General features: G+C 44.4%; 2 protein-coding genes across 3 annotated transcripts in view; both read left to right on the forward strand.

The window, feature by feature from the left end:
• LOC311142059 (branched-chain alpha-ketoacid dehydrogenase kinase-like) overlaps nt 1-15,672 on the forward strand; it is a 33,991-nt gene extending 18,319 nt beyond the window's left edge. The window contains exons 8-11 of the mRNA XM_084177613.1: nt 208-336; nt 2,484-2,573; nt 13,177-13,332; nt 13,841-15,672. Coding sequence (XP_084033739.1) covers nt 208-336; nt 2,484-2,573; nt 13,177-13,332; nt 13,841-13,985 — 520 coding nt within the window. The 3' untranslated portion in view covers nt 13,986-15,672. The remainder of the gene's footprint in view (nt 1-207; nt 337-2,483; nt 2,574-13,176; nt 13,333-13,840) is intronic.
• A 705-nt stretch (nt 15,673-16,377) lies between these two features.
• On the forward strand, nt 16,378-20,429 carry LOC311142060 (protein orai-2-like). 2 transcript variants are annotated; one of them, XM_084177614.1, is made up of 4 exons: nt 16,389-16,536; nt 18,709-18,752; nt 18,926-19,161; nt 19,430-20,429. In XM_084177614.1, the coding sequence occupies exons 2-4, from the start codon at nt 18,716-18,718 to the stop codon at nt 20,033-20,035; spliced, it is 879 nt and encodes a 292-aa protein (XP_084033740.1). In that variant the 5' UTR covers nt 16,389-16,536; nt 18,709-18,715; the 3' UTR covers nt 20,036-20,429. The 2 variants fall into 2 exon arrangements, with proteins under 2 accessions (XP_084033741.1, XP_084033740.1); XM_084177615.1 differs by lacking the exon at nt 18,709-18,752 and having other exon boundaries at nt 16,378-16,536.
• The last annotated feature ends 5,852 nt before the right edge of the window (nt 20,430-26,281 follow it).

A 26,281-nucleotide genomic window follows, 5' to 3' on the forward strand; every position in this document is an offset into this window, starting at 1 on the left:
GTCACATATGTAGTCCTCATCTTGCAAATCCCCCTCACGGTATAAATAAATGATAGGCTATACTTGTATAAATAGTCTTTATGCAAATACAGTTGAGACCTAAAGGTTAGCATGTGTCTCCGTACACAATCGTGTGTGTGTGTGTGTGTAAATATGAACATACAGTATTATGCATGTTTCCTTATGGCTCCCTCATGTCTTTTGCAGGCGTCTGTGTGAACACCAGTACGGTAACTCCCCGCGGGTGCGTATCAACGGCCATGTGGCGGCCCGCTTCCCCTTCATCCCTCTGCCCCTAGACTACATCCTGCCAGAGCTGCTGAAGAACGCCATGAGGTACCAAAACACTTTCTCCTTCTAACCAACAAACTGACACCATCTCAGTCACATGAAATACACCTTGTGAGTTGTTCTTGTTCATCACCAAACAGAAATCTCACACAGAAATGTGTAATCAAACCAACATTGCATTTCAGACATGGTGTAGCCAACATTGTGACACGTCACAGTCGATGTAAAACAGGGCCTGCGACACGTCTGCTGTCCGTCACCTGTCAGTCCCCAAGCCTTCGTAACGGGGACTTTTAGAATGATCTATGACCTTATGTCATGACAATGGTCTGTAATAACTGAGCCAGCAGATGTAGGCCAGTAGTGTTTTTCTTGCATGGGAACATTGTATAGCCTAACAGGCCTAAGATGGAATCTTAGGGGGAGGGGCTCTGCTGGTTGTCATTAGTTGGTGTTATGTAAGAGTTCTGGTAGCTCCTCTGACTGGTTGTGTGTTCATAATTTTTTTTAGTGTGTGACTCCCATAGTGCTGCAACATGTACAATATATAGGTGATCTATCCCCCGTTTCCCTGCTTTTCTGCCTGTCTTCCGCTTTTATCTTGAAGTTCTTGGCTCAGCTGAAAGTAGGTCAAATGTATGTTGTTAAGGGATACTTCAGGATTTTGGCAATGAGGCCCTTTTATCTACTTCACCAGAGTCGGATGAACTTGTGGATACCATTTTTTATGTCTCTGTGTCCGGTATGAAGGAAGTTCGAGGTAGTTTCGGGAGCCAATGCTAACTATCAGATACCAATAGACTTCCAGTCAATGCACTAACGCTAATTAGCAATTGCGCTAACGCAGAGACATAAAAATGGTATCCATGATTTCATTTGGCTCTGGGGGGTAAAATATCCCTTGTATCCCTTTCGTGCTATTTGACTTTTCCTGGTAGTCAGCGGTGACAGCATCTGTGGGTCCAGCTAATATATGATCTGTGAATGGAAACATGAGGATCTATTCAATGTATAGGCCTAGTGGCACATTACAAGTCAGAGTTGGAACTCTTGCCCAGCCGGGTAGCCTACATTTTGTTACGTGTGCTTTCCTGAAGCACAAATCATTGTCTATTGTCTTCAATGGCAGGTATTCATCTTTCTTGTCTTAAATCATTATGATAAAACGGTATCTTGAAGCTTTTTGTACTCAAGACATGAACGAAAGTTGGGCATTTCATTTTATCAGGAAATGTTGATTGGCCACAACTTCAACCACATAGCTAGCAAACAAATATTGTCACAATGGCCCTTTTTTTGGGGGGGGGTCACGCCTCCTCGAATCCCTCCCACTGGTAACTCAAGCCCCCTAGAACCCCCTGCCCATCCACCCCACTGTCCTTTCTCACCATGGCAGTGACCTGACTGTGCAGGCCCCAGACCCCATCTTTCTTCTGGAACATTGTGTCCTTGGCAGGAGGTCTTGGCCCAAACCCAACTGCGTTCCTTCTGGACTAATAGGGGTGAATCTGAACTTTGAATGCGAAAGGGACACTGTTGGTGGTGTTGCACAGCCAGAGAGAGCGCCCTTGAGAATTTAAAATGGAGTTTGTGGTTGTTCCCTGGTAGTTTTAAATAGCTTATTTCCCTCATCCCTTTTCCCTTATGACTTATTGTCTGACAGGACATCAGACTCCACGATAGCCATTTTACGACTATACATAACTAAATCCCTAGTATGACCTCTCCTCTAGTGAAGTATTAAGCAGTGTGCTACTGCTCTTGTAGCCTGGTTGCCTGTTTAGCTAACATTCCACTCCTTGTCATATACCACAGGCTACTGCTCTTGGTGGTCAAATGTTGCCCTGGCACTCTAACTTGTGAGAGGGTTGCTAGGTTGTGTGTGTGTGTGTGTGTGTGTGTGTTAGCAGACAGATGTGTGTTCAAATAAGATTCTAATCAGCCATTAAATCCAATGAGGAACATTTTCTATTCTTGGAGCCCTTTGCAGACAGACCATTCACTCTGACTCATGTTCCTCGTTCCCAGAAAGCTGTGTTTCAGTGTGCATGATCATTACACAAGTGTCATCTACCAGTGAATCCCTCAACAATCCTGCTAACAGATTCTGTGTCAGGTCACTTTAAAGTCCACAGAGGCTAATATCCTCACTCTGCCTGCCCTTGACCTCCCCTCTACTTGTGTCCCCACAGGGCCACCATGGAAAGCCACCTCGACACGCCTTACAATGTACCTGATGTCGGAGTCACCATCGCCAACAACGACGTGGACTTTATCATCAGGTGAGTGGGTTACCTTCGGCACACTACGTGGGGATCTTTTACCTCTATCTACTCAAGACTCTGGGCTTAGCTGTTTGAATGGGAAACCTGACACCTCATCAGGGGGAGTGTTTCTAAGCTGCACTCTTATAAGGGCCCAGTGTGGTCGCCATGGGAACAGGGGTTCCGGTCCACGGTGAAAGCACCATCAGGAGACTTCTGCTACTCTAGTGCCGTGTTTAAGAACTGTAAATGGATGTTAACACTGATTCTAGTATCCTGATGGCTAATGTCCAATCGCTGGAAAATAAACGTTGAACTCTGATCAAAGCTTTAATCGCAGAGGGACATCAGGGAATGCTGTGTCTTTGTTTTTACTGAGACGTGGCTTACAGACAATACACTCGACTCAGCGATTAAACCAGATGACATCTCCATACTCCGAATGGCTTGAACGGCGGCTTCTGGTTAGTGGGGGGGTGGGGCTTTATGTTTCCTCAAACAATTCCTGGTGTACCGAAGATGGAAACATCGAGCTCCTGTTCCCCCCAGATCTGGAGTTTGTTGCTAAAAAACCCTGGATGAACAGAGATATCTGTACAATGTTGAGAGCCCGTACTGCAGCATTTAATGTCAGCAGAATGAACCCAGATGACTCGCGACACATAAAAGGCAAGCAGGTACGGGCTCCGCAAAGCCATTGGGGACGCAAAAAGACAATAGACTCAAACTTGAATTGATGTTCGATAACTCCAACTCGTGTTGCATGTGGCAAGGACTACAGACTATCACAGGCTACAAAGGAAAATCCAGCTGTGTGGTGCCCACCGACGCCTCCCTCCCAGACGAGCTTAACACCTTCTATGCTCTCTTCCGAGCCATCCAGGAAGACCAGATGCTTTCACTCTCTGAGGCTGACTTGAGGGAAAACTCTTGAGTGAATACTCACAAAGCCGCCGGTCCAGATGGCATCCCCTCAATGTGGGCTGACCAGCTTGCAGGCGTCATCTCGGACATCTGCAACCTGTCCCAGGCTGTAGTCTCACCTGTTTTAAGTGGACCACCATCATTGCCCAAGAAAAACAAGGTGACGTGCCCAAATGACTATCGCCCCGTCACGCTCACCTCTGTCATCATGAAGCACTTCGAGGCTGGTCATGACCCACATCAATTTGCCTACCGCTCCAACAGGTCCACGGAAGATGCCATTTCCATCGCTATTCCCAAGGCCGTAACACATCTGGACAAGAGGAACACCTATGTGAGAATTCTGTTCATTGACTACAGTTCAGCATTCAACACTATTTTTCCCTCCAAGCTTGAAACCAAACTCCAGTCCTGGGTCTGGACACCACCCTCTGTAACTGGATCCTGGACTTCCTGACGGGCAGACCACAGGCTGTGAGGATTGGCAACAACACCTCCACACTTGTTCTTAACATGTGGGGCCCTCCAGGGGTGTGTCCTCAGTCCTCTGCTCTACTCCCTGTTCACCCACAACTGTGTGGCTTTGCACGACACCAACTCTATCATCAAGTTTGCTGACGACACCACGGTTGTAGATCTAATAACCAACAAAGACAAGTCAGCCTATAGGGAGGAGGTAAGTGAACTGGCATTGTGGTGTCAAGACAACAACCTCTCCCTCAACGTCAGCAAAACAAAGGAGTTGATTGTTGACTTCAGGAAGCAGAGGAGGAAACATGGCCAGATCCACATCAATGGGACTGCAGGAGAGAGAGAGAGAGAGAGAGAGAGAGTCACAAGTTAAGTTCCTCGGCGTCCACATCACCGAAGACTTGTCATGGACCAACAACACCACCACTCTTGTCAAGAGGGCGCATGCCTCCCTGGATCCTCTCCAAATACTACCTCTGCACCACCGAGAGCGTCCTGACCGGATGCATCATGGCCTGCTACGGGAATTGCTCCGTCCACGACCGCAAGGCCCTCCAGCGGGTGGTGAAGACAGCCCATTACATCACTGGGACCGTGCTCCCACCCATTAAGGACTTTACTCAAAACGGTGCCTGAGGGAGGCACGCAGCATCAAGGACCCCACACACCCCAGCCACAAGCTGTTCTCTCCCTTACAGTCAGGCAGACGGTATCGTCGCGTTAGTTCTGATACCAACAGGCTCAGAGACAGTTTATATCTACAAGCCATCAGACTGCTGATCACTTGAACTGGACTGACCACCTGCTCTGATTCTCCGCACCTTAGCACACATGCACTCACTCATGCACACACACACACACGTGTGTGTATATGTATGTGTATATATTTATGTGTATACACATACAGTTGAAGTCAGAAATTTACATACACTTAGGTTGGAGTCATTTAAACTAGTTTTTCAACCACTCCACACATTTATTGTTAACAAACTATAGTTTTGGGAAGTTGGTTAGGACATCTACTTTGTGCATGACGACACAAGTAATTTTTCCAACAATTGTTTACAGACCGATTATTTCACTTATAATTCACTGTATCACAATTCCAGTGGGTCAGAAGTTTACAGACACTATGTTGACTGTGCCTTTAAACAGCTTGGAAAATTCCAGAAAATGATGGCTTTAGAAGCTTCTGATAGGCTAATTGACATAATTTGAGTCAATTGGAGGTGTACCTGTGGATGTATTTCAAAGCCTACCTTCAAACTCAGTGCCTCTTTGCTTGACATCATGGGAAAATGAAAAGAAATCTGCCAAGACCTCAGAAAAAAAATTGTAGATCTCCACAAGTCTGGTTCATCCTTGGGAGCAATTTCCAAATGCCTGAAGGTACCACGTTAATCTGTACAACAATAGTATGCGAGTATCAACACCATGGGACCACGCAGCCGTCATACCGCTCAGGAAGGAGACGCGTTCTGTCTCCTAGAGATGAACGTACTTTGGTGCGAAAAGTTCAAATCAATCCCAGAACAACAGCAAAGGACCTTGTACACGTTTCCTCCAGCATCTTCACAAGAGTATCTATATCCACAGTAAAACGAGTCCTATATCGACATAACCTGAAAGGCCGCTCAGCAAGGAAGATACCACTGCTCCAAATCCGCCATAAAAAAGCCAGACTACCATTTGCAACTGCACATTGGGACAAAGATCGTACTTTTTGGAGAAATGTCCTGTGGTCTGATGAAACAAAAATAGAACTGTTTGGCCATAATGACCATCGTTATGTTTGGAGGAAAAAGGGGGTGGCTTGCAAGCCGAAGAACACCATCCCAACCATGAAGCACGGGGGTGGCAGCATCATGCTGTGGAGGTGATTTGCTGCAGGAGGGACTGGTCACCCCCTTTGGCGTTTTTCCTATTTTGTTGCATTACAACCTGTAATTTAAATTGATTTTTATTTGGATTTCATGTAATGGACATTCACAAAATAGTCCAAATTGGTGAAGTGAAATGAAAAACATAACTTGTTTAAAAAAATTCAAAAAAATTAACTACGGAAAAGTGGTGCGTGCATATGTATTCACCCCCTTTGCTATGAAGCCCCTAAATAAGATCTGGTGCAACCAATTACCTTCAGAAGTCACATAATTAGTTACCTGTGTGCAATCTAATTGTCACATGATCTGTCATATGATCTCAGTGTATATACACCTGTTCTGAAAGGCCCCAGAGTCTGCAACACCACTAAGCAAGGGGCAACACCAAGCAAGCGGCACCATGAAGACCAAGGAGCTCTCCAAACAGGTCAGGGACAAAGTTGTTGAGAAGTACAGATCAGGGTTGGGTTATAAAAAAATATCAAACTTAATGTCTGGCGCAAACCCAACACCTCCCATCACCCAGAGAACACCATGTTTTTCATTGGCAGGGACTGGGAAACTGGTCAGAATTGAAGGAATGATGGATGGCGCTAAATACAAGGAAATTGAGGGAAACCTGTTTCAGTCTTCCAGAGATTTGAGACTGGGACGGAGGTTCACCTTCCAGCAGGACAATTACCCTAAGCATACTGCTAAAGCAACACTCGAGTTGTTTAAGGGGAAACATTTAAATGTCTTGGAATGGCCTAGTCAAAGCCCAGACCTCAATCAAATTGAGAATCTGTGGTATGATTTAAAGATTGCTGTACACCAGCGGAACCCATTCAATTTGAAGGAGCTGGAGCAGTTTTGCCTTGAAGGATGGGAAAAGATCCCAGTGGCTAGATGTGCCAAGCTTATAGAGACATACCCCAAGAGACTTGCAGCTGTAATTGCTTATGCACGCTCAAGTTTTCAGTTTTTTTGCCTTATTTCTTGTTTGTTTCACAATAAAAAATATTTTGCATCTTCAAAGTGGTAGGCATGTTGTGAAAATCAAATGATACAAACCCCCAACAAAATAGAAAAAATGCCAAGGGGGGTGAATACTTTAGCAAGCCACTGTAGATGACATCATGAGGAAGGAAAATTGTGTGGATATCTTGAAGCAACATCTCAAGACATCAGTCAGGAAGTTAAAGCTTGGTCACAAGTTGGTCTTCCAAATGGACAATGACCCCAAGCATACTTCCAAAGTTGTGGCAAAATGGCTTAAGGACAACAAGGTAAAGGTATTGGAGTGGCCATCACAAAGCCCTGACCTCAATCCTATAGAAAATGTGTGGGCAGAACTGAAAAGGCATGTGCGAGCAAGGAGGCCTACAAACCTGACTCAGTTACACCAGCTCTGTCAGGAGGAATGGGCCAAAATTCACCCAACTTATTGTGGGAAGCTTGTGGTAGGCTACCCGAAACGTTTGACCCAAGTTAAACAATTTAAAGTCAATGCTACCAAATACTAATTGAGTGTATGTAAACTTCTGACCCACTGGGAATGTGATGAAAGAAATAAAAGCTGAAATAAATCATTTCACATTCTTAAAATACACTGGTGATCCGAACTGACCTAAGACTGGGAATCTTTACTAGATTAAATGTCAGGAATTGTGAAAAACTGAGTTTAAGATGTATGTAAACTTCCAACTTCAACTGTGTGTGTGTGTGTGTGTATATATATATATATATATATATATATATATATATATATATATATATATATATATATATATATATATATATATATATATATATATATATATACACAGTATCTCACAAAAGTGAGTACACCCCTCACATTTTTGTAAATATTTGAGTATATCTTTTCATGTGACAACACTGAAGAAATTACACTTTGCTACAATGTAAAGTAGTGAGTGTACAGCTTGTATAACAGTGTACATTTGCTGTCCCCTCAAAATAACTCAACACACAGCCATTACTGTCTAAACCGCTGGCAACAAAAGTGAGTACACCCCTAAGTGAAAATGTCAAATTAGCCATTTTCCCTCCCCGGTGTCATGTGACTCGTTAGTGTTACAAGGTCTCAGGTGTGAATGGGGAGCAGGTGTGTTAAATTTGGTGTCATCGCTCTCACACTCCCTCATACTGGTCACTGGAAGTTCAACATGGCACCTCATGGCAAAGAACTCTCTGAGGATCTGAAAAAAATAATTGTTGCTCTACATAAAGATGGCCTGGGATATAAGAACATTGCCAAGACCCCGAAACTGAGCTGCAGCACGGTGGCCAAGACCATACAGTGGTTTAACAGGACAGGTTCCACTCTGAACAGGCCTCGTCTAAAGATGATGCACAAGAAAGGCCGCAAACAGTTTGCTGAAGACAAGCAGACTAAGGACATGGATTACTGGAACCATGTCCTGTGGTCTGATGAGACCAAGAAACTTATTTGGTTCAGATGGTGTCAAGCGTACAAGTACAAAGACAAGTGTGTCTTGCCTACAGTCAAGCATGGTGGTGGGAGTGTCATGGTCTGGGGCTGCATGAGTGCTGCCGGCACTGGGGAACTACAGTTCATTGAGGGAACCATGAATGCCAACGTGTACTGTGACATACTGAAGCAGAGCATGATCTCCTCCCTTCGGAGACTGGGCCGCAGGGCAGTATTCCAACATGATAACGACCCCAAACACACCTCCAAGACGACCACTGCCTTGCTAAAAAAGGTGAGGGTAAAGGTGATGGACTGGCCAAGCATGTCTCCAGACCTAAACATTTACAATTACATCATTTAGCAGACGCTCTTATCCAGAGCGACTAAAAAATTGGTGCATTCAACTTATGATAGCCAGTGGGACAACCACTTTTTATATATATATTTTAAAAAATTATGTGGGGGGGGGGGTAGAAGGATTACTTTATACTATTCCAGGTATTCCTTAAAGAGGTAGGGTTTCAAGTGTCTCCGGAAGGTGGTCAGTGACTCCGATGTCCTAGCGTCGTTGGGGAGCTTGTTCCACCATTGGGGTGCCAGAGCAGCAAATAGCTTTGACTGGGCTGAGCGGGAACTGTGCTTCCGTAGAGGTAGGGGAGCTAGCAGGCTAGAGGTGGATGAACGTAGTGCCCTCGTTTGGGTGTAGGGTCTGATCAGAGCCTGAAGGTAAGGAGGTGCCGTTCCGCTCACAGCTCCGTAGGCAAGCACCATGGTCTTGTAGTAGATGCGAGCCTCAACTGGAAGCCAGTGGAGTGTGCGGAGGAGCAGGGTGACATGAGAGAACTTGGGAAGGTCTAACACCAGACGGGCTGCTGCGTTCTGGATAAGTTGTAGGGGTTTAATGGCACAGGCAGGAAGCCCAGCCAACAGCGAGTTGCAGTTATCCAGACGGGAGATGACAAGTGCCTGGATTAGGAACTGTGCCGCTTTCTGTGTAAGGTAGGGTCGTACTCTGCAAATGTTGTAGAGCATGAACCTGCAGGATCGGGTCACCGCTTTGATGTTAGCGGAGAACGACAGGGTGTTGTCCAGGGTCACGCCAAGGTTCTTTGCACTCTGGGAGGAGGACACAATGGAGTTGTCAACCGTGATGGCGAGATCATGGAGCGGGCAGTCCTTCCCCGGGAGGAAGAGCAGCTCCGTCTTGCCAAGGTTCAGCTTGAGGTGGTGATCCGACATCCACACTGATATGTCTGCCAGACATGCAGAGATGCGATTCGCCACCTGGTTTTCAGAAGGGGGAAAGGAGAAAATTAATTGTGTGTCGTCTGCGTAGCAATGATAGGAGAGACCATGTGAGGATATGACAGAGCCAAGTGACTTGGTGTATAGAGAGAATAGGAGAGGGCCTAGAACTGAGCCCTGGGGGACACCAGTGGTGAGAGCACGTGGTGCGGAGACAGATGCTCGCCACGACACCTAGTAGGAGCAACCTGTCCGGTAGGATGCAATCCAAGAGTGAGCAGCGCCGGAGATGCCCAACTCGGAGAGGGTGGAGAGGAGGATCTGATGGTTCACAGTATCAAAGGCAGCGGATAGGTCTAGAAGGATAAGAGCAGAGGAGAGAGAGTTCGCTTTAGCTGTGCGAGAGCTTCCGTGACACAGAGAAGATCAGTCTCAGTTGAATGACCAGTCTTGAAACCTGACTGGTTTGGATCAAGAAGGTAATTCTGAGAGAGATAGCAGGAGAGTTGGCTAGAGACGGCACTCTCAAGAGTTTTGGAGAGAAAAGAAAGAAGGGATACTGGTCTGTAGTTGACATCGGAGGGATCGAGTGTAGGTTTTTTGAGGAGGGGTGCAACTCTCGCTCTCTTGAAGACTGAAGGGACATGGCCAGCGGTCAAGGATGAGTTGATGAGCGAGGTGAGGTAGGGGAGAAGGTCTCCGGAAATGATCTGGAGAAGAGAGGAGGGGATAGGGTCAAGCGGGCAGGTTGTTGGGCGTCCAGCCGTCATAAGTCGCAAGATTTCATCTGGAGAGAGAGGGGAGAAAGAAGTCAAAGCATAGGGTAGGGCAGTGTGAGCAGGACCAGCGGTGTCATTTGACTTAATAAATGAGGATCGGATGTCGTCAACCTTCTTTTCAAAATGGTTGGCGAAGTCATCCACAGAGAGGGAGGAGGAGGATTCAGCAGGGAGGCGTAGGTGGCAAAGAGCTTCCTATGGTTAGAGGCAGAGGCTTGAAATGTAGTGGTAGAAAGTGGCTTTAGCAGCGGAAACAGAGGAAGAGAATGTAGAGAGGAGGGAGTGAAAAGATGACAGTTCCGCAGGGAGTGTAGTTTTCCTCCATTTCCGCTCGGCTGCCCGGAGCCCTCTTCTGTGAGCTCGCAATGAGTCGTCAAGCCACGGAGCAGGAGGGGAGGACCGAGCCGGCCGGGAGGGTAGTGTACATAGAGAGTCAAAAGATGCAGAAAGGGAGGAGAGGAGGGTTGAGGAGGCAGAATCAGGAGATCGGAGGGAGAAGGATTTAGCAGAGGGAAGAGATGATGGGATGGAAGAGGAGAGAGTAGCGGGAGAGAGAGAGCGAAGGTTGCGACGGCACTTTACCATCTGAGTAGGGGCAGAGTGAGTAGTGTTGGAGGAGAGCGAGAGAGAAAAGGATACAAAGTAGTGGTCGGAGACTTGGAGGGGAGTTGCAGTGAGATTAGTAGAAGAACAGCATCTAGTAAAGATGAGGTCAAGCGTATTGCCTGCCTTGTGAGTAGGGGGGGACGGTGAGAGGGTTAGGTCAAAAGAGGAAAGGAGTGGAAAGAAGGAGGCAAAGAGAAATGAGTCAAAGGCAGACATAGGGAGGTTAAAGTCACCCAGAACTGTGAGGGGTGAGCCATCCTCAGGAAAGGAACTTATCAAGGCGTCAAGCTCATTGATGAACTCTCCAAGGGAACCTGGAGGGCGATAAATGACAAGGATGTTAAGCTTGAATGGGCTAGTGACTATGACAGCATGGAATTCAAATGAGGAGATAGACAGATGGGTCAGGGGAAAAAGAGAGAATGTCCACTTGGTAGAGATGAGGATTCCTGTGCCACCGCCGCGCTGACCAGATGCTCTCGGGGTATGCGAGAACACATGGTTAGACCAGGAAAGAGCAATAGGAGTAGCAGTGTTTTCTGTGGTAATCCATGTTTCCGTCAGCGCCAAGAAGTCGAGGGACTGGAGGGTAGCATAGGCTGAGATGAACTCTGCCTTGTTGGCCGCAGAACGGCAGATCCAGAGGCTGCCAGAGACCTGGAACTCCACGTGGGTCGTGCGCGCAGGGACCACCAGATTAGAGTGGCAACAGCCACGTGGTGTGAAGCGTTTGTATGGCCTGTGCAGAGAGGAGAGAACAGGGATAGACAGACACATAGTTGACAGGCTACAGAAAAAGGCTACAATAATGCAAAGGAGATCGGACTGAAGTGAACTAAACATCTGGGAAAGCGAGAGAGCGGGGCCTCCCTCACTTACGTTTCACTGAAACACTCAAATATAACTCTCCCAACTTCCACTTTAGAAATTATAATTGTTGTAAATTACAGCGGTTCAATGTTTTCTAGGAATAGACTCTAACTTAGTTTATTCAGCTAGCTAACTTCCGTGAAAACCGTCCAGGGCACCGAATCCTATGATGCCAACTAGCATGCCAGCCTCCAATAACACGGTTTAGCACCAATACTCGGTTACAACAAACCACCATTGTGTTAACACGCCAAGCAGATCATTCATGTCCGTGTCTAACGGACATCTGTGGGGCATCCTCAAACGGAAGGTGGAGGAGTGCAAGGTCTCTAACGTCCACCAGCTCTGTGATGTCGTCATGGAGGAGTGGAAGAGGACTCCAGTGGCAACCTGTGAAGCTCTGGTGAACTCCATGCCCAAGAGGGTTAAGGCAGTGCTGGAAAATGATGGTGGCCACACAAAATATTGACACTTTGGGCCCAATTTGGACATTTTCACTTAGGGGTGTACTCACTTTTGTTGCCAGCGGTTTAGACATTTAATGGCTGTGTGTTGTGTTATTTTGAGGGGACAGCAAATTTACACTGTTATACAAGCTGTACACTCACTACTTTACATTGTAGCAAAGTGTCATTTCTTCAGTGTTGTCACATGAAAAGATATACTCAAATATTTACAACAATGTGAGGGGTGTACTCACTTTTGTGAGATACTGTGTGTGTGTGTGTATGTGTATATATATATTACACACACATTCATGCTACCAGAATCGTAATATACTGCTCAATTTATACACTTGCCCCCTATTCCCCCCCTTCCACAATACACATGTAAATATTGGACTATAAATTGTGCCTTCCTGTATTTTACTGCTAAAATGTTTTCTATTCCACTGCCATTTACTTTGTTCTAATTGTTGCATTGTCAATGGAACCTGCAAGTAAGCATTTTGTTGGACAATGTATACCATGCATATCCCCGTACCTACGACTAATATAACTTGAAACTGAGCCTAAAATGTTTGACCACCACAGATTGCAGAACAGGTCAGTGTATTAAGTGCTTTTGTACTCTAGTCATTCCCAAATGTATTTACATAAGGTGGGCATATAGGGGAATACAAGACCAAAGGATGATACTGGCTTTTGACTAAGTCGTCTAGATGTGTGCTAGCGTTAGGTTTAAGTGATTAGTCAGTTTGCCATTCACCACCAAGAATGCACAGGGATGAAAAGAATTGCAATCACCAGAACATGCCAGAAATGTCTGCCCTCTCTTTCTTTGGTTTGAGTTGTCCTACTTTGAACAAATGTTCAGCATCATACTACTGTGTCAGGGATAGTGTTCATGTTCACAGTTCATGTTAGCTTGTTGTGTAACCCTGGGCTATCCTCCATCTTTGTCAGGATCTCAGACCGTGGCGGCGGAATCCCCCACAGGATCCTGGACAAGGTGACAGACTACCATTACAGCACAGCTGAAGAGAGCAACCAAGACCCTCGCATGAACAACCTCTTCAACACCATGACCAACAGCGGCCCTCAGTCCGGCCCCATGCACGGGTGAGTAAGACTGGAATACCCACTGTTTACTGCATCGGTTCTTACTCTCATAATGCAGGGTTGAATTGACTGCCTGTGTGCCATGGAATGCCAATGTAAAGTAAAATGGTCAATGGCACACACTTCTATTCCACTGATTCCATTCCTCTGATGTTTGCGAAGCAAGTGACAAATACAATTTAATTTGATTCACATGGGTTTACTTCATCTTATGAATTATTGAGACTTGGAGGGGAATGGATATGGAAGTAAAAACAGTTTTATTTGAACTGTTCTTTGCTGGTAAGTAGTCATGGAGTTGACACCTACGAAATACGTCCTTAGAGCAATTATTTATCTTGCGACTGTATGAGGGTAATGTTTACATAAGCGTTTAGCATCCCCAAACGATTTATACACCTTTTGCTTTCTCTAGAAGGAGGTCCTTGCATGTTGCAATTCATGTTAATGGCGCCAGTTTACAAAACTCCAGAATATTAACATATAAGAAAATCTGTGTACCCGTCAGGTTTGGCTTCGGGCTGCCCACCTCCCGGGCGTACGCCGAGTACCTGGGTGGCTCCCTATCCATCCAGTCCATGCAGGGCATCGGCACCGATGTCTACCTGCGCCTGCGCCACATAGACGGCAAGGGAGAGAGCTTCCGCGTCTAAGATCACTTGCTGCTTAGCCCTGGAGACCATGGGGAGGGGGTGGCGATACAGTGAGTACAGAGGGCCTCAGCCATTTCAACATTAGCCTGGACTAGTCTACAGTGATATAAGTTGCCAGTTGGCTCCTCACAACTCACCTCTACAAGTTTCCTTTTTTCGCCTCAAGACATTAAATGGGCTAAGATGGTGGCCGAGTTGGCGGCTTGGCGCTCTCACCTTTTTTTGTTTTGCATTTCCCTGTGTCGCCCATCTTTTCAGCATTGTGAGTTTTTTAAAACTCTTGAGCATACAAGTCATAAACAGAGCATGCATGGTGGTTAATGTTGATGTTGTTACTGTGGTAGAAAGGAAATGGAAAAAAACTTCAGCCTTAAAGAAGTTAATTTGATCTGCCTGTAAGTTACTGGTGTTGCATATAGCCTCTGCAAATCTAAAGAGACTAAAGAAGCAGGGAAGAGAGGTCTCTATTTACACACTCCAGTGGCTACTATCGGAGTTTGGATGAAGCTGCCCTCAAAGACCTTCTCTTGAATCGCTTGTGGAGGACACCATGGAGGAAACTGCCAAAACACCAGTCGAACAACACTTGTGAATTGATTTGAAGAAAAAAAGCAGAAAGAACTGTTCAGTAAACTCTTGGTTCAGCGCCATTTTGTCAAGCGCTCAGGCAAGGTCACGAGTAGATGTTCAGTTGCCTTACTGTGTGTGTGATGCTGGTCCCTACGACGACGTGTTAACTTAACCATTAACACTGTTCAATATGATCTTTATCTGCAATGCAATTTCACACTCGTATCACGTTAGTCAATCTAATATAGAATGATTATAAATACTTTTTTGGGGGGTGTGATGCTGGTCCCTACGACGACGTGTTAACTTAACCGTTAACACTGTTCAATATGATCTTTATCTGCAATGCAATTTCACACTCGTATCACGTTAGTCAATCTAATATAGAATGATTATAAATACTTTTTTTTTGGGGGGGGGGGGTCGCTCATCACTTGCTGTGTCATAAAATACCTGTACTAAAGTTGTTTTTTTTTGTTTTTTTGCTTTCAATACACTGGAAGAAGTAATGTTTATATTCATGTTTTGCTTATTTATCTGCAGAGAAAGTGTTAAATAAGTCAATATTTCAGAAGTTGCTAATTTTCTTTTGAAGGCATTTGTTACTGAACACATTCCCAGAAGGGTCAATATGTTTTATCAAACTTTTGATACCTTACTTTGAGTATGGTGGACATTTAATGTGCATGAATTATCCAGATATATAACTTCACCTGCTGGCATAAGAATGCTGGGAATTGGCATTTAAATCCTTAAAAGTATACACATCAGTGAGGAACATTCGCAACGTTTCACCTCGCTAAATATACCTCTGGTGATTAACAGACGTTCCCTGTGATTTATACGTTTTGGGATGGGACTGGGTAGAGAATATTAGGCTCTTTCTAACATGAGAATTCCTATTGGCTAGACTTCAGTCACCTCATGAATGATGTGCCCTGTCCAAATCTGCCCCCTGCTTGCAAAGAGATGAAGCCTGACAAATAAAAATCAGCATAATAGATTGAGTTATGACTTGTATTAGCAGTAAAAAGTTATGTATAATTTAATGCTCATTTTACATGACTTTATTTTTGGAAGTATGACTTACTGAAGTGAACTGTCATCTTTATTTTAATTTTTTTTTGGGGGGGGGGACTTTTCTTGAAACATACTTGTCATACAGGTTTTGTGGTAATTTTATTTTGATCAACACTGTTTTATGGTCATGAAATGAAGGCTTCCACACCATATTAATGTTTAATTTCCTTCTTTAATACTTGGCCAAATTATGGAGTGGGGTTACTAGCAGTATGCACAGGTATAGATTACTTTGTCTGATTTTTTTATGTCTGTATATTTGAACATTGTCATTGTTAATAGTTTTCTTGGGCATTATTAAAATCTCTTCATGGGTGGAATTGGACGTTTGTTTGTGTCTGTGTGTGTGTGTGAGAGAGAGAGAGAGAGAGAGAACGATATGACTGGATTGAAAGAGTGACTGACAGGTGCACCTGCATAGCCAGCCGCCGCCTCCTTTTGAGAGAACCATTTTGAATTCAATCAAATTTGTGACTGCGTCCAAACTGAATGAGGTGAGCAATACTAGAGAACCAGCGCCAGTCCACATAACGAAGACCACCTCATTTATCAAACTTTAATCCAGGGCAATTTACAATTATTGTAATTCATACATGTATCCTGTAGTCTCATTCATTGTATGTGAGGATCACATTTTGGGTTATTGAGGTGATCTAGTTAATTCCTAACGCCTTCTGTAAATTGTTTATATGGCTCCACTTTGTTAATTGTAGCCATGTTCTCCTCTTGGGATGCAGATGTCACGTGACCAGAAGGCTCCGGGCGGTGAGGGAACGATAGCGGTGAAGTCTGTCTAAGCAAGTTACCGCACTGCAAGGGTTTTCATCACCCTTTAATATTCACCGAAGTTCGTCAAGGTTTGTGGATGCATTAATAGGTCAAAGGACGTCTTGGCAAAAAGGTAAATATGTCAATCGTGTAGCTGTCTACTGAGATTGTCCATAATTTAGCCAACGCGATGCAAGCCAGAGTGCCCGGAAGTCGCATCGTCTTTATTTTCTGAGTAGCGGTAGCGACACCGGATTGCTGGACGATTGAATGACCAAGGAAATAAACATTTTATGATGACACTAGGTTGCACTTGTTTTCTTTTTCAGGTGGCTTGTTTGCTAGCTAGTTGACGTTCCACGCTTGGTTGATACTTGTTAACTAACCAGGTAGCTATCTCGACTAGTTAACTAACGTTTACGCGAGATATTTACCAAACCGGCTGGATTTTTTAAAATGTAGCTCCTACGTTGCACAAAACGCTGTCGATTGCGATACATTCATACGTTTTTTCTTTTTAGGTTTGCAAATATACTTGCTTGACTGTGGAACGGTAACGAACAACTGTAATTATCGCACATACTATTCTCAGTTACATTGTAACTTGAGCAGAACGCTAGCCCGTGACGTCAATTTGGCAAGATCATAATGCAGACTCCTTGAGTATCATGCACAAAATTAATTAGCTATTCATAATTTGACCAAGTTGTAAATAATTTACCTACGTAGGCATCAAGGTCGTATCAGGTTGAACTTTCCTGACAAGGATGTAGCAATATCTACACTCAAATGTAAACGCAACATGTAAAACAATGCCACATGTCTCAAGTTTTGAGTTAGTGTGCAATTGGCATGCTGACTGCAGGAATGTCTACTAGAGAATTAAATGTTAATTTTTCTTCCATAAACTGCCACGTTTGAGAGAATTTGGTAATACGTCCAACCGGCCTCACAACCACGTGTAACCACGCCAGCCCAGGATCTCCATAAATCGGGCTGCTTCACCTGCTGGATCGTCTGAGACCAGCCACCTAGACAGCTGATGAAACAGTGGGTTTGCACAACCAAAGAATTTCAGCACAAACTGTCAGAAACGGTTTCAGGGAAGCTCATCTGCGTGCTCGTCATCCTCACCACGGTCTTGACCTGACTGCAGGTTGAGAACTTCAAGTTCCTTGGTGTCCACATCACCAACAAACTAACATGGTCCAAGCACACCAAGACAGTCGTGAAGAGGGCACGACAAAACCTATTCCCCCTAACGAGACTGAAAAGATTTGGCATGGGACCTCAGATCCTCAAAAGGTTCTATAGCTGCACCATCGAGAGCATCCTGACTGGTTGCATCACTGCCTGGTATAGCAACTGCTCGGCCTCCGACCACAAGGCACTACAGAGGGTAGTGCGTACATCACTGGGGCCAAGCTTCCTGCCATCCAGGACCTCTATACCAGGCGGTGTCAGAGGAAGGCCCTAAAAATGGTCAAAGACTCCAGCCACCCTAGTCATAGACTGTTCTCTCTGCTACCGCACGGCAAGCGGTACCGGAGCGCCAAGTCTAGGTCCAAGAGGCTTCTAAACAGCTTATACCCCCAAGCCATAAGACTCCTGAACATCTCATCTAATAGCTACCCAGACTATTTGCATTGCCTCCCCCCCCTCTCTTTTACGCTGCTGCTACTCTCTTTATTATCTATGCATAGTCACTTTAATAACTCTACCTACATGTACATATTACCTCGACTAACCGGTGCCCCCGCACATTGACTCGGTACCAGGACCCCCTGTATATAGCCTCGCTATTGTTATTTTACTGCTGCTCTTTAATTATTTGTTAATTTTATTTCGTATTATTTTATTTTATATTCTATTTTATTTTTTTGTGTGTTGTTTCTTAAAACTGCATTGTTGGTTAAGGGCTTGTAAGTAAGCATTTCACTGTAAGGTCTACACCTGTTGTATTCGGCGCATGTGACAAATCAAATTTGATTTGATCTACTGAATTTTGCTCTTCCCGGAGTACTGCCTGTGCATTTTACCAGTAACCCTATGGTCTCATGGGTCTTCTTAAGTACCCCCTTGTGGATAGGCCAAGTACCCCCAGGGGTCCTAGTACCCCTGGTTGGGAACCACTATTCTAGTATGTATGTCTAACACTGGCATTAAACTCTTAGCTAACAAGGATGTAACCCTGGCACTTTTTGCTGCAGCAGGTATTATGGCACAACCAATATTTTCAAGCACTCACTGCTAAATATTTTGTGAAGCCAATGTTTTATTTCTATTTTTTTGCTCTCAACTGTAGATAGGTGATGAAAGCCACTCATAAAACAAGCAAAGCCCAGCCAAGTGAGTAGCCTAGGTTCAGATATATCTCCAGAATTCAGCTGTAGTGTCTCATGTTGGACCACACTGTCAAATTGGCCCACTGATGATAAACATGAAATCTGGGAAAAATCTAAAATCATTCTCTTTTTGTTTTATTTCCTTTATTAACATTTTAATCCGTTCTTGTACGCTAGTTGCCATGAGCAGTGAGCTGAACGTGCCCATGGGCTCCCCAGCCCCAGGGGGCTCTGAGCAGATGACGGAGGGTGGAGGGATGGACTACAGGGACTGGGTGCGCCGCAGCTACCTGGAGCTGGTCACCTCCAACCACCACTCTGTGCAGGCCCTGTCTTGGAGGAAGCTCTACTTGAGCCGGGCCAAACTGAAAGCCTCCAGCCGCACTTCTGCCCTGCTCTCTGGCTTCGCTATGGTGAGTCACCCAACAGTTTTTCAGGGATAATAGCAGGGCTAATCCCTTCAAAGTTGTTTTTAAGCTCAATTTCCCTGGCAGTCTGTACGCTGTATCCCGTATCACTGGAGACAAACATTTCTCTGATAAACCTCTTGAGGAAAAACCTCACTCACTCCCAGGCTGCTATTAATAGCATGTTAACCAGTCTGAAAAGCAGGTAGCAAGCCCTCTCACTGTGGACTGTGGTGGTGGACTGTGATAGTGATGGTGTTATGTGTCGTGCTAGGTGGCCATGGTGGAGGTCCAGCTGGAGATGCAGTACAACTACCCGCGCATGCTCCTTATGGCCTTTAGCGTGTGCACTACGGTGCTGGTGGCTGTGCACCTGTTCGCCCTGCTCATCAGCACATGCATCCTACCCAACGTGGAGGCAGTCAGCAATATCCACAACCTCAACTCAGTCAGCGAGTCACCCCACGAGCGCATGCACCACTACATCGAGCTGGCCTGGGGCTTCTCCACTGCCCTGGGCATCCTGCTTTTCCTGGCCGAGGTGGTGCTGCTCTGCTGGATCAAGTTCCTGCCTGTGGACTCTAGTTCCGCCAACCAGGTGGCGGTGGCTGCCGCCGAGCTGGCACTATCCAAGCTGAACTGTAGCGGCCCCGCCGTGCCGCCCAAGCCCACCCCTCTCCATGGGCATAGTGGCTGGCAGGCAGCCCTGGCCTCCACCATCATCATGGTGCCGGTGGGGGTGATCTTTGTGGTATTCACCATCCACTTCTACCGCTCGCTGGTGAGCCACAAGACAGAGCGCCACCACAAGGAGATCGAGGAACTGCACAATATTAAGGTGCAGCTGGACGGGTGCGAGAGAGGCCTACAGGCAGTGTGATCTCTTAAGCTTTTCTCTCTGTGCTCTTCCTGTCCACTCTCAATGCCTTCTCACATTGTTGAGAAGCACCAAAATTCCACTGAATAAGTGGGAGGATTAAGGATTTCCTTATCCCTTATTTATCAAGCACCCGTCCCTATTCAGCCTCTAGCCTGTTCATTGTTAGTGCCTTCCTTAAACTTTTTGGAAAGGGGCCCCAAAACTCCACTTAATGTGTGGGAAGTTTAAGGAATTCTCAACACTACTAAATTATGGAGGTCAAAGTTTATAGTATGTTTGTTTGATTTGGAAAATAATATCTTGTCTCTGTGAGAGAATATCTTAAGTGCTATTTTGTTAGTTGTTCATTTGTGCCATCTCTCCACATTTCATAAAGGAAGTGGTGTCAACCCTCCCCTCATGTGCTTAACTTGTTCTCACAAGGCTGTTATTGTGGTCATGCTAGGCTATAATCAACACTGAGACCGGAGTTGTAAGTAGATGCAGAAGCTGGTGGAAACAGAAGTCCATTTACTTTTGAAGTTGTTCATGCTGCACCAAACAGTGTGTAATGTACACTCCCCTCCGTATGTACACTGAACAAAAATAACTGAACAGAAATATAAACACAACATGCAACAATTTCAAAGATTTTACTGAGTTACAATTATAAGGAAATCAGTCAATTGAAATAAATTCATTAGGCCCTAATCTATGGATTTCATATGACTGGGAATACGGAGATGCATCTGTTGGTCACAGATACCTTTTAAAAGAAAGTAGGGGCGTGGATCAGAAAACCAGTCAGTATCTGGTGTGACCACCGTTTGCCTCATGCAGCACGACATCTCCTTCGCATAGTTGATCAGGCTGTTGATTGTGGCCTGTGTAATAAAAAATAAATAAATATATATATATTTTTTTTTTACCTTTATTTAACTAGGCAAGTCAGTTAAGAACAAATTCTTATTTACAATGACGGCCTACACCGGCCAAACCCGGACGACGCTGGGCCAATTGTGCGCCGCCCTATGGGACTCCCAATCACGGCAGGTTGTGATACAGCCTGGAATTGAACCAGGGGGTCTGTAGTGACGCCTCAAGCACTGAGATGTAGTGCCTTAGACCGCTGCGCCACTCAGGAGCCCGTAATGTTGTCCCACTCCTCTTCAATGGCTCTGTGAAGTTGCTAGATATTGGCGGGAACTGGAACACGCTGTCTTATACGTCAATCCAGAGTATCCCGAACATGCTCAATGGGTGACATGTCTGGTGAGTATGCAGGCCATGGAAGAACTGGGACATTTTCAGCTTCCAGGAATTGTGCACAGGTCCTTGTGACGTGGGGCCATGCATTATCATGCTAAAACATGAGGTGATGGCGGCGAATGAATTGGACGACAATGGGCCTCAGGATCTCGTCACGGTATCTCTGTGCATTCAAATTGACATCGCTAAAATGCAATTGTGTTCGTTGTCCATAGCTTATGCCTGCCCATACCATAACCCCACTGCCACCATGGGGCACTCTGTTCACAATGTTGACATCAGCAAACCGCTCAGCCACACAAAGCCATACACGCGGTCTGCCATCTGCCCGGTACAGTTGAAACCAGGATTCATCTGTGACGAGCACACTTCTCCAGCGTGCCAGTGGCAATCGAAGGTGAGCATTTGCTCACTGAAGTCGGTTACGACGCAGAACTGCAGTCAGGTCAAGACCCTGGTGAGGACGACGAGCACGCAGTTGAGCTTCCCTGAGCCGGTTTCTGACAGTTTGTGCAGAAATTCTTTGGTTGTGCAGCTGTCCGGATGGCTGGTCTCAGACAATCTCGCAGGTGAAGAAGCCGGATGTGGAGGTCCTAGGCTGGCGTGGTGACACGTGGTCTGCGGTTGTGAGGCTGGTTGAACGTAATGCCAAATTCTCTAAAACGACGTTGGAGGGCGGCTTATGGTAGGGAAATTAACATTACATTCTCTGGCAACAGCTCTGGTGGATATTCCTGCAGTCATCATGCCAATTGCACGCTCCCTCAAAACTTGAAACATCTGTGGCATTGTGTGACAAAACTGCACATTTTAGTGGCCTTTTATTGTCCCCAGCACAATGTGCACCTGTGTAATGACCATGCTGTTTAATAAGCTTATTCATATGCCACACCTGTCAGGTGGATGGATTAACTTGGCAAAAGATAAATGCTCACTAACAGGGATGTAAACACATTTGTGAGAGAAATATGCTTTTTGTGCATATAGAACATTTCTGGGATCTCTTATTTTAGCTAATGCAGTGCTTCTCAATTATTTTCTGTTGCGCCCCCCCTAGGAATAAGTAAACATTTCGCACCCCCAACTCTCCGCCGCAACTGGAAATAGTATCATTTGTCTATGAAATTGTTCTAAGTACACCTCTGCATAACATTGTATCCTTATTAACATTAAAGAAAATAAAAATAAAATAAAGAAATATAGATCAACTTACAACAAAGAATAACTTTATTAACATTGTTTTTTAGTCTGTAACAGAAAAGACTTAAAGTGCATCAATTTGCCTGAAATTTGCCTTATTTAAACTGTAATTTTTTTTTGACCATTTGATACTGAAAAATAAAATATAATCAATAAATAATAATAAATTCAAATTGATCAGCAACATGAACTCAGGAGCCCAATATATGAAACACTGACCTATAAAACAAAAATGAATAAAACCATTTGTGCTGTTTTTTTTTTTAGCAAAATGAGGAAGTCAGGATTAATGGCAAAAGGCACGTTTGTCTTTGAGTTTATCTACCAGCTGTTCTTTAAGATCGTTAGCAATGTCATTTATACGTCTGGCGACAGTGTCATTGGACAGAGGGATAGTTTTTATTTTTGCAGCACTTGCGTCATCCAGCATGACAGAAACCATGTCTAATGCTGCAGGCATTATCAGCTCCTCTGCTTTGGAGTGTTTTTTTTTGCACTGAGCAATTTGTTACGCCACCTTATATGATGCTAACAGTGCTCGCTGGTTTCCTGAAGTAGCATTCACAAAGCGGGACGATTGTTGGCAATATTCGGCATGTTTTCGCTGAAAAAACTCAAGCGGCTTATCAGCGTGATTGGGGTGTAATGTATTTAAGTGACGCCTTAATTTATTTGCCTTCATGCTGTCCGCTGCCAACATTTTTAGACACAGTAAACATACCGGTCTTTCCTCTTCTCCCACCGTAGTCACAGTGAAGCCAAGCGCTACATACGCTTCGTCATATTTCCTCGTCTTAGCTTTCGGGAGACTTACGTTTGTCTCATTATCTCCGTCTCTCTCCGCCTTTCTTTTCATCCCTGTTAGATATGTTTCCATGGCGTCTCTTAAGGGTTTGTTATCTGCACTTCATATCTCCTACTCTGTGCTTTTGTTCGGTGCAAAAAAAAACTACTCCCTGCGGCAAAAAAAAGCATGTTCCCCAGGGTCACACGCGCCCCCCCGGCATCGCTCCGAGCCCCCCCCAGGGGGGCGCGCCCCACTATTTGAGAAGGACTGAGCTAATGAAACATGGGACCATCACTTTACATGTTGCGTTTTATATTTTTGTTCAGTCTATTTGGAAAGTGAAGCAACTTTTTATTTGTGGGGGGGGATTTGTTTAGTATTTGGTCCCATAATCCTAGCACTCAATGATAACATCAAGCTTGTGAGACTACAAACTTGTTGGATGCATTTGCGGTTTGTTTTGGTTGTGTTTTCGATTTATGTTTTGCCCAATAGGAACTGAATGGTGAATAATGTATTTTCATTTTGGATTCACCTTTTATTGTAAATAAGAATAGGTGTTTCTGAACACTTCTACATTAACGTGGATGCTACCATGATACTGATAATCATGAATGAATCCTGAATAATGATGACCGTGCATGTTTTGTTGTAGCCTCTGAATGGCATCTTACTTGTCATTATTCATGATTCTTCTTAATCATGGCTTTATCAGGATTGAGATACAGTGAGATGTTTTTGAACACTTCTATCTACTCACTTTAGAAATACATTTACTCCAGTCATCATTCAAAACAACCCAAAACACACACAAAATACGAGTTTGTAGGATCACAAACTTGATGTAGTCATTGTGTGCTAGGATTATAGGACCAAATACTAAACTTTAGACTACTTTAAAACACTAAGTGAATTTTGTCCAAATACGTAGGACTTTGTCAAATGCGGGGACTAGATGCTTTCATTTATTTCTAAACAGTAAAACAGATATGCATGAATATACCCTTAAATAAAAGGTGGCATTCTGTTCTGTTGCCTCACATGAAACATTTGATCTCAAATCCAAAATTCTGGAGTATAGAGACAAATTTTAAATGTTAGCTTCACTGTCCAAATACATACGGAGGGGAGTGTATCGCCGTAGGTGACAGCAATAGGAGCACACATGCTGTGTGTGCAGACATGCTTTGGGGAATATGTTAATTTAATCTGCATTATAATCCATATCTTAAAGAAATCCCACCCAGGCCTATAAACTGTAAGTCAGTTCTTCGGCTACTCTATGGTGTGAAAGACTGCTTATATTTATTTTAAGTTACTGTTAATGAATGTTAAAATAAAATACTACCTGCCCACACAGCAAATTAATATTGTAGTTACAATTCATTTGCTCAGCAAAGTATAGTTTAGTGAACTCACATTGGCTTATATAATGAGACAGCATAAAAATGGACAAATAATAGAATTGCTACATTAAATGCATATCCACTTTTATATCCATTATATTTTCTTTACTATGACATTGGCAAGCACAAAACATATGGAATTGCCTGGTTTGCTTCTGTTCTATTCCAAACAGTGACATTTTTATACTTCTATGAACATATTTACAATAGGATTCTTGCAGCAGAGAGGGTGCTTATTGTTATTTTTACCATGACTTTTTATGGAACAGTGTCGACTAGGATTAAAATTAGGGTTATTAAATATATTGCATATGCAATGAACCAGGCACGGTGAGCATTGCTCAAAACGCTTATTGAATATTTGAAGTCTTCAAGCTTTTATTGGTGGGTTTGAGTGGTAAGCTATGTATGAAGAATGTAAATAGTCAACCGTTCCAATTCTCTTTAATAAATAAGATTATGTCTCTGCTTGAAGGAAATAATTGTTAGAAATTAAGATAATATTTCAATGTTTTCTGACCAAGAATCTCATTTTTTCACTGTGGTGGGAAAAGACAAAAGTGCACTTGTAGCCCTGAAGTTTGTGTTGAATGTCTCTGGGTCAATACTATAAAATGAGTCTTGTATGTCAGGTGTCTGCAATCTTGTCAATTAACATGTTAAATAAAGACATCTTAGTTTGTTGATATTTCCTTGCCCTACTCTCTGCATACAGTGAGGGGAAAAAAGTATTTGATCCCCTGCTGATTTTGTACGTTTGCTGATGATCAGTCTATAATTTTAATGGTAGGTTTATTTGAACAGTGAGAGACAGAATAACAACAACAAAATCCAGAAAAACGCATGTCAAAAATGTTATGAATTGATTTGCATTTTAATGAGGGAAATAAGTATTTGACCCCTCTGCAAAACATGACTTAGGACTTGGTGGCAAAACCCTTGTTTGGGAAACAGAGGTCAGATGTTTCTTGTAGTTGGCCACCAGGTTTGCACACATCTCAGGAGGGATTTTGTCCCACTCCTCTTTGCAGATCTTCTCCAAGTCATTAAGGTTTCGAGGCTGACGTTTGGCAACTCGAACCTTCAGCTCCCTCCACAGATTTTCTATGGGATTAAGGTCTGGAGACTGGCTAGGCCACTCCAGGACCTTAATGTGCTTCTTCTTGAGCCACTCCTTTGTTGCCTTGGCCGTGTGTTTTGGGTCATTGTCATGCTGGAACACCTATCCACGACCCATTTTCAATGCCTTGGCTGAGGGAAGGAGGTTCTCACCCAAGATTTGACGGTACATGGCCCCGTCCATCGTCCCTTTGATGCGGTGAAGTTGTCCTGTCCCCTTAGCAGAAAAACAACCCCAAACATAATGTTTCCACCTCCATGTTTGACGGTGGGAATGGTGTTCTTGGGGTCATAGGCAGCATTCCTCCTCCTCCTCCAAACACGGCGAGTTGAGTTGATGGCAAAGAGCTCGATTTTGGTCTCATCTGACCACAACACTTTAACCCAGTTCTCCTCTGAATCATTCAGATGTTCATTGGCAAACTTCAGACGGGCCTGTATATGTGCTTTCTTGAGCAGGGGGACCTTGCGGGCGCTGCAGGATTT

The sequence above is a fragment of the Coregonus lavaretus genome (assembly GCF_964263955.1).
Source record: "Coregonus lavaretus genome assembly, chromosome: 15".
Lineage (NCBI taxonomy): Eukaryota > Metazoa > Chordata > Actinopteri > Salmoniformes > Salmonidae > Coregonus > Coregonus lavaretus.

Coding starts and splice junctions, on each gene's coding strand:
- LOC311142060 (XM_084177614.1), top strand. CDS start 18,716: ATGAAAGCCACTCATAAAACAAGCAAAGCCCAGCCAA. Junction 18,753..18,925: donor AACAAGCAAAGCCCAGCCAA/GTGAGTAGCCTA, acceptor CTTGTACGCTAG/TTGCCATGAGCAGTGAGCTG. Junction 19,162..19,429: donor TGCTCTCTGGCTTCGCTATG/GTGAGTCACCCA, acceptor GTGTCGTGCTAG/GTGGCCATGGTGGAGGTCCA.